The sequence below is a fragment of the Sorex fumeus genome, unplaced genomic scaffold (genome assembly GCF_029834395.1).
Source record: "Sorex fumeus unplaced genomic scaffold, SorFum_2.1 ptg000008l, whole genome shotgun sequence".
Classification (NCBI taxonomy): Eukaryota; Metazoa; Chordata; class Mammalia; order Eulipotyphla; family Soricidae; genus Sorex; species Sorex fumeus.
The window spans coordinates 30,365,902-30,379,206 of NW_026606065.1; the positions used below are offsets into that span (position 1 = coordinate 30,365,902).

Sequence of the window (13,305 nt, forward strand, 5' to 3'; positions counted from 1 at the left end):
CAGGCCTCAGTAGGCACCCCTGTGCCAGGTCAGTGTGGAGTGGGGGGACCAGGGCCCACCATGCTCTTTAAAAAGGTAAAGGTAAAGGCCCTCCCGTTGATCATCGATTTGCTCGAGCGGGCCCAGTAACGTGTCCATTGGAGACTTTGTTGTTACTGTGTCTGGCATATCGAATACGTCACGGGGAGCTTGCCAGGCTCTGCCATGCGGGCGAGATACTCTCGGTAGCTTGCCGGGCTCTCCGAGAGGGGCGGAGGAATTGAACTCGGGTCGGCCATGTGGGCTGCGTGCAGGGCAAACGCCCTACCGCTGTGCTATCGTGCAGTACCATGCTCTTTGAGATGCTAAAAAGCCCAGTTTCGGGGCAGGAGCTGTAGCACAGCAGGGTAGGGTGTTTGCCTTACACGCGGCCAACCCGGGTTTGATTCCCAGCATCCCATATGGTCCTCCGAGCACCGCCAGGAGTAATTCCTGAGTGCATGAGCCAGGAGTAACCCCTGTGCATTGCCGGGTGTGACCCAAAAAGCAATAAGTAAATAAATAAATAAATGTAAAACCCAGCTTGGCCCCCCAGCTTCCTGCCTCCCAACTGGGCATTTCTGCTGGTGGTCTCATTGGCCAGACCCTCCTCACCCTCCATCACCTGTGGTCCAGCTCAGGAAGCCTCCCCAGGAACCACAACCTAGCAGGAGGCCTGGAGCCAGAAGCTCGGGCCAGTGGCCTGTGACCTGGCAGCTTCTCCCGGGTGTTTGCGCCAACCAAGCAGCAAATGCACTTTCCGCTGCTGGAAAGTTCTGTGTGGGGTCTGAGACGCTCCTTCCTGTCATCTTGACCCTCTGCATCTTCAGGGTGTTCCGAGGTTAGCGAACATTGTCTGTGTGGGTCTTGGGGTGAGCATCTTGTCTGTTTAAAAGCACTTTCAAGTTTTCTTTCTGTCCCTTACAGACCAACAGGGTGGGGGTGGAGGGCGCTGCAGTTGGAGCCCTGCAAGCCAGCCCAGCCCGTGTATTCGACCCCACAGATGGGCTAGTGTCTGTCTTCCCAGAACATTCTGGAACTCAGAGACAGTGGCAATTTGAGAAAGCACCGCTGAGTACTTCCTGAGCCGTTTTGAAAAGTGTGTGAGTTGTCAGTTGTGATGGGGCTTCTCAGATGCTCAATTTGGGAGAGATAGGATAGCAGGTAGGATGCTTAAGGCCGAGCGGGGTTCTCTCACCGGCATCCCACATAGTCCCTCAGGCACCACCAGGAGTGCTGCCTGAGTGCAGAGCCAGGAGCAACCCTGAGCACCTTCGGGTGTGGCCCAAAAAGCGGAAAAACAAACCAACCCTCAGATGCTAAATCTGGTTAGTTATCACGTCTGATTCATAGTTTGTTTCTGAATTTATATTTAACCGTGATTTCATTTCTCCATGAAATTGAAACTCTTTTATTGGGGGGGGGCACACCACTGGTGGTGCTCAGTGTCCCTGAGTCAGCCCTGGGGGTGCTCAGGGGACCATATATAGGGCTGGGGGTCCCTCTCAGGTGGGCCAAATGCAAGGCAAGTGCTTTACCCCCACGCCAACCCTCCATCCCTGTCCTTAAAACCAGAGTCTTCGATTGCTTTGGAGCTCAGAATGATAGTTGGGTGCACATTTGCCCCGAAAGAGCACCCAAGGTTGAGGCATCAGGTCAGTTAAAATAAATGAGTGTATCTGCAACTGTACCTCATGATGTCTGACTAATAAAAATAAATAAATAAATAATTAAATAAATAAAGTGTAGAAATGACTTTTCCTTTTAGAGAAGATGAGTTAGTTGAGAGGCTGGAGCAATAGGGCAACAGGGAGGGCATTTGCCTGACCCGCGGCTGACCTGGGTTCCATTCCTGGCATCCCATAGGGTCCCCCAAGCACCCCTGGGAGTAATTCCTGAGTGCAGAACCAGGAGTCATCCCTGCGCATTGCCCAGTGTGACCCCAAAATAAAAACAAAACAAAACCCAAAAAAGGAATTGGTTGAAACCTTGAGCCATCGCACATTGGTCTGCACCCGGGGAGGGGTTCGTCTAGGCTTAGGGACAGACGCTGGGCTTGGCTGTGAGCATGGAGGGGGCTGGGAGGCCCAGAGGGAAGATGGAGCGTGTCTGTGTGTGTGTGTGTGTGTGTGTGTGTGTGTGTTTGTGTACGTGTGTCTTTGTCGGTGTGTGTGTCTATGTCTGTCTGTGTCTGTGTACATGTGTCTATGTGTGTGGCTATGTCTGTGTTTGTGTGTGTCTCTGTCTGTGTGTTTCTGTGTCTGTGTCTCTATCTCTGTGTATCTGTGTGTGTGTCTGTGTGTGTATCTGTGTGTGTCTGTGTGTCTCTTTGTTTCTGTGTGTTTGTGTCTGTGTATGTGTGTCAGTGTGTTTGGGGGTGGTCCTTCCTGCATGCCTCCCATTTCCTCTGCTGGAACGGGGGCGAGTCACCCAGTGCTTTCGATCTGGGTCTCGCCCCACCTGTGGCTTCTGAGTCCTGACCCCACCCTGCCCCTTCCTCTCTGCCCCCCTCAGCCCTCCCTGGGTCCAGGCAAAGAGCCTCCAGCTTGGGGAAGCCCCAGAGCACCAGGCATGGCGTGGCACGTGAATATGTAATCCCATGTCATTTGGAAATAAATCCCCAAGCCCCTCTGGCCTTCTTCCACAGAGGCTTTAGAAGGATGAGCAGATTCCCCCCTCTGGGTGGGGTGTGGGGTGCCTGCCAATTATCAGCTCCTGGTGGCCAACCCTCGGGGCCACAGATGGTGACGGTGAGGCTCTGCAGTGCTTCTGCAGGCATCTTGGACAGTCCCATCCAACTGCTGTCCTCAGCGATGTCCTGAGAGATGCTGTGCCCGGCTCTCCCGACTGTGGCCCTCTCTGACCCACTGTCCCCGACTCCCGCACCCATTTGACGAGTGCATGCGTTTCTCACCCTCCAGGGGAGCCCGTGGACAGCCTGATGACCTCATGTTTCTGGCATCCACGGGTGGTGGCGGCGTTGCAGGGGAAGCGCTTCCTCTCTCTCCCCCCATGAGGTCGCCACAGGCCTCAAGGAGCCCCCTGGTCTCCTCCCTGGGCTTTGATCATGGGCCAGGACCTGGAGTGTAGCCGGCACACGCCGAGGCCCCTGGCGAGGCCGAAAGTCTGAGAGCCCCGTCCCTGCGACTGTCTGCTCCTGGACGCACCGAGTGCAGTGGCCAGCAGGAGGCCGGCCTGTGCGGGAGATGCAGGACACTGTGTATCGTACACTCGTGGATTTGTTTTCCTTTGGCCGGCCTGACTGGACCCTCCCATTTCCCCGAGCGGCAGTCACACCCCCGGAGGCTGGCCTCGCCTCCCTCCCCTCCCACCCGCCCCCGGCCGGTGCTGCACACCCAGCCTGGCCGGCCAGCAGGGCTGACCGCTCGTCCTAGGGCTCCCGGCTCCCTCGCTGGCCTCGGGCCACTGGCATGTGTGGGCCTCGCCCAGGCAGGGGCTCACGGCTCTTGGCCCTGGCACACGCTCGCCTGTTGGGCCCAGGATGCAGGCTGAGAAGTACAGGACGGGTAGCCGGAGTGGCAGGAAGGAGCTGGTGATTGAGTCCCCCCGGCAGCCGAGGGGGCCAGCGCCCGGTGAGGCAGACACAGAGAGCCCAGAGCCAGTGCTGGTAAGAGGGGGCTGCGCCCTGGGGCTCGGGGGGTGGGGGGAGCTGAGCACTTCTGGTGAGCTCTCGTGTCTCTTGTAAGACTGGAGATTGATGCCCTGTCTCTGTCGTTCTTCTGGGTGAGGAAGGAACAGCTTGGTGTTTGGTGGGGACCAGGTGTCCAGGACTATACAGCTCTGTATCTGTATAGTATCTATATAGTGTCTAGAGGATACACTATCCGTATAGGAGTTACATAGTATCCATAGCATACACCATCTGTATAGTATCTTTATAGGTGCTACATAGTATCTATAGCATACACCATCTGTACAGTATTTCTATAGTATCTAGGACACTGTCACTGTCACTGTCCTCCTGTTATTCATTGATTTGCTCCAGGGGAGCCCAGTAATACTGTGAGACTTGTTACCTTGTTTGACTTATAGAATATGATAGTCATGGGTAGCTTGCCAGGCTTTACTGTGAGGGTGAGATACTCTCTTAGCTTGCTGGGCTCTCTGAAATATATATGTATATATATATATGTATACAATATCTCTATAGTATCTATGGTACATACTATCTATATAGTATATATAGTATCTATAGTATATAGTATCTAGGTAAATACTAGCTGTATAGTATATAGTGTCTACAGTATATAGTATCTCTAGAGTATCTCCGGTATATACTATCTATAGAGTATTTAGCATCTCTAGAGTATCGCTGTAGTATCTTAGTACAGATACTGTGTAGCATCTCTATAAGCTGCAGTGGTATCTTCCACCAAGTCCAAATGGGCGCTGCCACATGCACGGGTACCCAGGCATCCTGGAGCAAAGCGGCAGCATGAAAGCGCGTTGATTGATGAGACGCCTCCACGTCTCGGTGGAGCCCGGGAAGCTCAGCCTGGAGGGTTGGAGGAACAGGGCTGTGGCTGGCACAGATGTGCCTGCACAGCTGGAGCGAAGCCCCAGCCTCGGCGGGCAGCCAGCTGATAGAACAGTTTTCTGTTCTCTGCATCCACGCCTGGGTGAATCCTGGAGCTCTGGGCAGGCTCAGCCAGGCAGGAATGTGATCATGGTTGCGTTGTCATCCGTGAGTAGGTTGTGCTGCTCTCTCGGAATTTCTCCAGTACAATAAAGGCACAGGGTTTTTTTTTTTAAAGCACTCTGCAGAGCCATCAGCCTGCAGCGGGGACAATGGCCCCTTTCAGGGTGCCGGTCCGGCATTGTTCCCCAGTGTGTGGCCGCAGCGATTTCTCTTTGAAACACGGAGGTTCAGTTGTTGCTCTCAATTATCCAGTTGCTTGTTTATGTGATTTTCACTCAGGGTGTTGACTCGGGGAAGTTTGCAAACTTCTGTAAAGGACTCGGTTTGGATGGAGTTGCTTTCATCGGTGACTTTTGTCAGAATGATTCAGATTCAATTCATCACCTTCAAAACAGACAAAGTTCAGTACTAGGAGTTCTCCGACCCCCATCCCCCTCCCATCCCCCCCTGCAGGTTTTCCTTTGAGAGAATGAGGTGTTCCCTCCCCCGTATTGTGTAATGATGGTCATTATCTTGGATTTCTTTCTGCAGACACAATGGCCCATCTGTAGAGTGGCACGCGTGCTCACCCCGTAGAGTTAGCCTGTCACAGTGCCCAGCTGACGGAGCTCCACATTTCTGAGAGGAAGTGGCCACATTTGGGTTCCCTTGTGAATATTCCTTAAAAATTCTTTCTGTCAGTGATTCTCCAGATGTGCGGAAATATTCATCCGGAGCATTAAAATACTCAGTAGACAGAGAGGCTGTGTAAACTCTCTCTCTCTCTCTCTCTCTCTCTCTCTCTCTCTCTCTCTCTCTGTGACTTTTTAACCACATGTTTTTCTTGCTGGTGTTCAGAACACAGCAGCTCTTTGCTGGGGTTAAGTCTCATAGCAAGAAACAGTTCCCAAGGAGGTGGAGGGTGGAGTGGGCTGAACAGCTGCAGGAAACTGTAGCCGGAGAGGTGGGAAAGGGTCCCGGGTCCAGGTCCCGGGTCAGCACCTGGGGAGGAGGTGTGAGAGGCCAGCCTGAATGAGACACACCAGAAACCTCCTTATCTCCTGCCTTTCTGCGCTTCCTGCAGAGTAAGCAGATAAAGGGCTGCTAGAGATGGTGATAAGGGAGGGATGTGTAAGCAGTCAGGCACCTCCTTACCTCTCATTAGAGTCCCACTCACAGCTGTCCTGCATCAGCCCCTGGGTCATGGGGAGAGTCCCCGGACCAGTTTTCAGGAGACACACTCCATGGCGCCTGTCTTGGTGGTAGAGGCGCTTGGAAATCAACTCATCTGGTTTTCGTTACTGGTCATGGACACGAACCAGTTCTTTAAATTCTGGGGTGGGAGAAAGGGGTGAGAGAGAAAGAGGGAAAGGGGAGAAAGCACCTCGGAGTTGCTTGAAGGGGGTGGTGGTGCTGATGTCGGTGGGCCCCACGGGTGATTTATGTGAAGCGGGGAGGAGAAAGACGGTCACTTTCTCCCCACCCGCCTCTGCCACTCGGGACCCAGGGTTGCTGGGTTCTTGTCTCACCTCGCAGAAAGGAATTTCAGGAGTAGACAAGCAGTGAAACAAATAGATTTTACTTGGAGGATTTTTAGGTGTGGAGGGGGAGAGAGAGAGTGAGAGAGTAAAGTTAGACACGAAAGCATGAAAGTACACATCTCAAGAGGGGTGACACATGTGCTCAGGCACCACATGTGCTCGGCCATGTGGGCGCAAGCAGCACATGGGCTCGGGCAGCATATGCGCGCCCTTCCTTTGTTCAAGGTGGCCTTTATCGGGTTTCTCCAGCCTGCTCCCACGTGGGGCTTCTTCCCAGGTAAAAGTCCGTTGCTAAGGAGGTTACCAGGGAGGTTGGGAGTAAAGGGGAGGTCCAAAAAGAGGAATTTCATGGGGAGGGGGCCTATATCCTCGGGGTCTGCGGATGGTCTTGAGGATGGTCTTATCAGGCCTTTGTTTTCTGTATCCACAAGGTGGGTCATTCCTAGAATTCTTCCATGAAACTTTCACTGCAAAGGGCCTTTCCCTATCTGTCTGCCTACATCAGTGCCAGGATTGGGCCAGGTCTTTCTACATGCCAGGTGAGCGCCTTCACCCGCCCTGGATGGGTCCACTGGCCCACTGGTCGGCTCCTGAAGCCTCACATGGTGTAGAGAGCCTGGAAGGGGCTCGTGTGTGTGCTGAGAAATCCGGCTGAGTGCAGTGGAGCAGAGAACCCTCCCTGGGAGCTGCCGGGTTGAGTCTCCCCAAACAGACTTTCTCCCCGGCCTAAGGAGCGAGAAACTTGTGTGTTTGGAAAACGTTCAGGTGCATTTCTGTGTTCGATTTCTGTTGCTTTTCCTCTCGGAGTTTAGGAAGAACTGCTTTCTTTGTCACTTCAGAGAGAGTGTGCTGTTACTTTTATTTTTATTTTAATTATAATGGTAATTTTTTAAAGTGTCGTGACCAAGTTTGGCATGGCCTAGGGCTTCATCCTGGCTCTGCACTCAGGGCTCTGTTCTGGCAGGGCTCAGGGGACCAGGTGGGTCCCGGGGATCCCACCCAGCGTCAGCAGCACGCAAGGCCAGCGCCCTCCCCACCCCAAGCCTTAGGAGCCACTGACGGTTCAGTGCTTGTTTGCCCTCCTTCACTTGGGGGGGCCGGGGGTACGTACACTCCATGGGACCTTTTTCTGTCCTGGCGCCCCCTTCACTGGGGGACTCACACTCTGTGTTTCTTCCCCGCGGCCATGGCAACCGTTTAACATCCCGTCCTTTGTGGGGGGAGGTGCTGGAGAAGTGCATGTTTGGACCGAGCCGCAGAGGTTGTGGGGTTCAGGGGACAGGTCCCTGTTGGCCGGCTCTGTGGACTGTGCCGTGAGGGGGAGCAGGCAGGAAGCGTCCCGGGGACTCCTCCCTCCTCCCAGGCACTCTGCCAACCCCCCTGAAAGTCAGGCCCTAAGTGAGTAATCAGGGAACAACAAGAGTGTCCTGGGGCTGAAACTCAGCCACCCGCTGGCATCACAACACTTATTTTGTCCCCCCTCCGCCCGTAATTGTAAAGTAGTTTCTGGAAACCATTCTGATGGTGGCTTCGGGTGGCTGCAGGGAACAGGCGTGGGTTCCCTGGGCTCTGGGGGCTGGTTTTTGCTTTTTTGGGTCACACCCAGTGCTTTACAGGTGTCACTCCTGGCTCAGCATTCAGGAATTACTCCTGGCTGTGCCCGGAGGACCATATGGGATGCTGGGAATCGAACCCGGGTCAGCCGTGTACAAGGCAAATGGCCTACCTGCTGTGCTATCGCTCCAGCCTGAGAGGTCCCCCCCGCCCCCGGTCAAACCTTTATTTTTTAATATTTTTTTATTTCCAGTGTTGTGGAACCAAGGTCTCAAGCGTGCAAGCAATGTGATTTTACTGTTGAACCACGTCCCTAGCTCTGATACTTTTTTAAAAAAATTTTTATTAGTGAAACACTTTCCCTTTTTTTTGGCAACACCTGTGGTACTCAGGGCTTATTCTTAGCTCTTTGCTAAAGAATCACTCCTGGCAGGGCTCAGGGGGCCATAAGGGGTGCGAGGGATTGAACCTGGGTCAGTTGCATGCAAGGCAAGTGCTTTAACTCCTGTACTAACTCCTAGCCCTGCTCTTTACATCTTAAATCCAATGAAAGTACTCACCCATCCGCTTAATTAAGATAAAAAAGGAGAAGGGTCTGCCTTTCTCTGGAATCCTGCTTCGAAGACCTCTTCTCTACTCTAGCTTTTCTGCCCTCTTTCCCCTTTTTCTATCCTTTTGAATAAAATCTCTTCTGAATTTGGCCAGTAAGTGTTTAAGACAAACCCCTAATTTCCTGTACTCTCTCTCTGGTCAGCGAAGATGAAGAGCTATAGCACAGTGGGTAGGTTGTTTGCCTTGCACATGGCCAACCCGTGTTCGATTCCTCTGTCCCTCTCGGAGAGCCCAGTAAGCTACCGAGCGTATCCTGCCCGCACAGCAGAGCCTGGCAAGCTCCCTGTGGCATATTCGATATGCCAAAAATAGTAACAAGTTTCACAACGGGGACATTACTGGTGCCCGCTTGAGCAAACAGGACCTTCCCTCACACAAATCAGATGCACACGCTGGAAGAGGGATTCCTCAGAGACACCTGTCAAGTTTGCTATTTTCCTGAGATCTCTGAGTTTCGACTCCTGAAACTTCCGTTCTTGTCTTCCGTGGACCCGACAGTGCTGGCTGCGTGAGAAGGCTCCACGTGTGTGCATGTGGGAGAACCACATCTGGGGGCTACTCCCTGCCCTGGAATGAGGGAACCGGACTAGAAGGTTCTGGGCATCTGAGGAATGGTGAGGACATGGCTGGGGACCAACCCAGGTGCCAGGTACTAGCATGGGTGTGTCATTACTCTATTGCGGGTGTCACAGACTTGACGACAGTGCAGAGAATGGCATTAAGGCTATGTGGGCCCTGCTCTTGGGTGCTCCTGGGGATGCTTTAGACCCAGTGAGGCGGAGGTTGCTCCCAGCGCTGCTCGGGGTCACTCCGAGTGGTCCTCAGGGAAACGTGAGGTGCAGTGGTCGAACCTGGGTCTCCAGATTTTAAATATGGTAGTAGATGCCAGGGGAAAGTGTGTGTGTGTGTGGGGGGGTGCATGGTGCCGGAATTGAACCTCACACAAGAAGTCAGGCAAATGCTCTACTGAGCTCCCACCTCCGGCCTTTGTAGGCGTCTTTAGGAGGAGTTAATGGCATTACCATGTGTATTTAATAATACTTCTTTGTTTTCAAAATGATGCCTGATGAGGAAGTTCCTGCAAGTTCTCTTAGAGACCCATTGGTGGGGGGGCGGGAAAGAGGGTGGATACAAGCAGGACATTAGCCCATTCAGGGTCACTGTATCCTTTGGTGTCTACTGCACTCACCGCAGAGACCTTCATCCATGGACACACCATCACTCACGGGACAGACCTTCACTCATGGACCCACCGTCAATCACAGCAGGGACCCTCATCCATGGGACATCCAGGTGTATCCATGGGACACACCTCTTCTCAAGCACTCGGACCCTCATTCATTTGCCCGGAGCCCTTGAGTCTGCCTGGGTGACAAAGATAAGAAGGGCGAGGTTAATGTCTGTGCCTGGACATGACCAAAGAAGGACTGAGTTTAGGTGACACAGTGACACAGTGATGGTGTTTGGGTTCGGTGGGGGGGGGGGGGGGGGCGGTGCATGCCAGTAGGACCAGGGCAGTCGTGCGTCCAGAAGCAAGGAAGCTGAGCAGGGCAGGAGTTTGGGGCCCTTCGAATTCAGGGCCTTCACAGCATTCCTGCATGTTCTCCAGTGCCACGGATGTCTGGGCGGGGGTCTGGGCACAGTGACCATCTCGTCCTCATCCCAGTTCCCTCTGGCCACTGACCTATGAGCCTGGCCCGGGACCCAATCGTGTTCTTCCTACTCGGGAATGGGCCGGAAGTGCAGCGGAGTTTGTGGAGGGGAGACAGGAAGCAGCTGGGAGGGTCTGAAGATTCCCCCACCCCCACCCAACAAGCACCGCAAGGGCTGAGAATAATTTCATCACAGGCCTGAGCAGGGAACCGTCCGATCCACGCAACCATCCGGGTGTTACCAGGAGGGTTACCCAGGCTCTTCCCCTGAGCCCTCCCTGCTCAGCACTGCTGGCTGGCCTTCAGAAAGCATCTGGGTCCGAGAAACAGGACAGATGGGGAGGTGCTTCCCTGACACAAAGCCGATCCTGGTCCCCTCTCTGGCGTCACTGGGCCAAACATGTGCTCGTCAGGCCAGACCTCGTAAGGCCACCTGCCTTGCATGTGGTCGGTTGGTCCCCAGCACCCCTTAGGGCCCTCCTGAGTCCCGCCAGGAGTGATCCCTGAGCACTGAGCTAGGAGTCAGCCCTGAGCACTGTCAGGAGTGATCTCTGAGCACAGAGCCAGGAGTCAGCCCTGAGCACAGAGCCAGGAGTCAGCCCTGAGCCCCGCCAGGAGTGATTCCTGAGCACAGAGCCAGGAGTCAGCCCTGAGCACAGAGCCAGGAGTCTACCCTGAGCCCCACCAGGAGTGATCCCTGAGCATAGAGCCAGGAGTCACCCCTGAGCCCCACTGGGCGTGATCCCTGAGCACAGAGCCAGGAGTCAGCCCCAAGCACTGTTGGGTGTAGCCCTCAAACCAAACCGAACAAATCAGCCCATTTGTAGACCGGAGCCCTACTTCATCTCAGACCTGCCTCAAAATCTGCAGAACAGCCCCGTACCCCGCTGGGCCCGGTGCCCACAATTTCCCTGGTCCAATGCGATTGTGCAGGAAGAGTCTGCCGTGAAGCCAAGGGCCCTGCCTCAGGACTTTTCATATCTGTGTGGAATCAGCCACAGTGTAGTCCGGCCCGGGCGCTAGGGTCTGTGTTCCAGATGCTCGGTTCTTCCAGAGTGGTTTGGGGAGCACCAAGGAGATAGTACAGTGGGTGTGTGGGGTGTTTGCTGTGCACGTGGCTAACCCTTGGCATCTCATAGTTGTTCCCCGAGTCCCTCCAGGAGTGATCCCTGAGCACCGCCAGTGTGTTCCCCAAACTGAAACTCAGCTCACATAGAGGCAGTGAAATGGGGGTGCCCGACTCTCACTCAGAAGGTGCAGTGGGCAGGCCCGGGTGTGGGAGGACATGGCGTGTGGCCAGGCTGTAATTTCAGAAATCACAGTTTTTTCTACCGCTTTCCAGAAGTTGGACCTCTCCCTGCAGTGTGGCCCGGCCCAGTCAGGTCTCAGGGTCACCGTGAGGGGCTCTGAAGCCCAAAGGCCACGTGGCCGAGGGTGCCAGCGCCGTGCTGGGCTCTGGGCCTGGCTCCCTGTGGGACGCCCCTCCACCCCAGAGCTGCTGACCCCCTGACGCCAAGGGTGTGCTTCCATCGGGGAGACAGACAGGCCCGACCTTCTCACCCGCAAAGGTGTCCAGACCGGCTCCAGTGTCCTGCATCCACCTGTCACTGTCCACACTCAGCCTACCCGTGTCTGGCCCACCCGTCCTTGACTGCACTCAACACAGATCACCAATGTCCCGTCCACCCGTCACTGGCCATGCTCAGGACAGATCACCATTGTCCTCTTGTCTTCCCATCACTGGCTGTGCCCAGTACAGGTCACTCATAATGCCTTGTGTCCACCCGTCACTGGCTGCGCTCAATACAGATCACCAGTGTCCTGTGTCTTCCTATCTCTGCCCATGCTCAGTGCAGGCCACCGATGTCCTGTCCTTCCTGGGCTCCTGTGATGGGTACTGCACCCCACAGTTCTCCCCACAACTGCTGCAATTTCTATTTATGTATTTGTTTTGAGGTGTCCCTGGTCGGTGCTCCGGGGACCCAGGAAACCCCCCCCCCCGCCATGCGTCTTGGCCAGTGGATCCAGTGAGGGTCCGAGCATGTAGCGTTCATTGCTGGGGTCCCTGAGGGCCAGGGATAAGCCAGCCCATGCTTGCAGCGATTAGGATCCTCCTGGATCATGCCAGGACACAGCCCTTGATTCTTGGGGTTTCCCATGGTACTGAGATTGAACTGGGAGTCAGCTGCATGCCAGGCTAGCGCCTGAACCCCGGGGCGAGCTCTCTGGCACACCCATTATCTTCAGTCTGAACAAACGCCGACATTTCTGGGGAATATTCAAGCTCAAATGGTTAGGTGAGGGGTGATGAGAAAACAGGGCGTGCCGGCCTTGCACGCGGCCTGTCGGGTTTGATCCCTGACACTCCCCATATGGCCTCTTGGGCCTCACCAGGAGTGATCCTTGAGCACAGAGCCAGGAGGAAGCGATGAGTGGTGTGGGTGGGACCCAGTAGCTCCCCTACCTGTGCAGTTGGGCACCAGCCCCTGCTGACATCTCTACCGCCCTCTACTCACCTCTAAGGGGTGCCCATCCCTTTGAAGGTCAGTGGTCAGTGTGTGGCTTCCTGCCCTGACCCTCCAAGGTGAATTCCATGTGGGAGAAGTAGTGAGAACCCCTCAGGGGCAGACAGAGAAGTGACTCTTGGGGGGTCCCGAGCTTAGGGGGAGCTGCTTCTGAATGCGCTGGCTCCTGACCAAGGCTAGGAGACCCCAGCGGTATGGCCTCAGTGCAGCTGTAACTCCACATGTGGATTTTGGTGTTTTTTGTTGTTGTTGTTGTTGGCTTTTTGGGTCACACCCGGCGATGTACTGGGGTTACTCCTGGCTCTGCACTCAGAAATTACTCCTGGCGGTGCTTGGGAGGCCATATGGGAAACCAAGGATTGGACCTGGGTTGGCCACATGCAAGGACTTATCACTTCAGTCCCAAGTCATTCCACATATGGCCTTGGCAAGTCAAAGGCAAAAGAAGTGTTCTCCCATTTCTTTCTCCACGGCATTTAAGACAGGACCGTGGACCTCTCGCCCATCGTGTGGGCTCGTAGCATAGCCCAGACTGGAACCTGTCATCAAAATTTCCTAATTTTCTTAGTAGCCCTCGTAAAGAAGACGTGTGTATGATTCATTTTAATAACACACCTGAACCCAGTACTTAAAACATATCTTCATTTGGTCCTTATAAAAACATCAGTGTGCATTCTTCTATTCATGCCACACCTTTGGAACCTGGTGTTTAGCTTCTGCCTCTAACTCCTCTGAATTCAGAGCAGCCATGGGGTCATGTGTGA

General features: G+C 54.4%; 1 protein-coding gene across 19 annotated transcripts in view; it reads left to right on the forward strand.

Annotated features, from left to right (window-relative positions):
• Positions 1–13,305, forward strand: part of DOCK9 (dedicator of cytokinesis 9) — a 254,379-nt gene that overhangs the window by 92,046 nt on the left and 149,028 nt on the right. For 4 of the 19 annotated variants that reach the window (XM_056108470.1, XM_056108498.1, XM_056108507.1 and 1 more), the window contains exon 1: positions 3,391–3,646. The exons of 13 other annotated variants lie outside the window; for them this stretch is intronic. In XM_056108470.1, coding sequence (XP_055964445.1) covers positions 3,521–3,646 — 126 coding nt within the window. In that variant the 5' untranslated portion in view covers positions 3,391–3,520. Of the gene's footprint in view, positions 1–3,389; positions 3,647–13,305 lie in introns of those variants that run through there. 2 more of the 19 variants (XM_056108407.1, XM_056108430.1) reach the window with 1 other exon arrangement.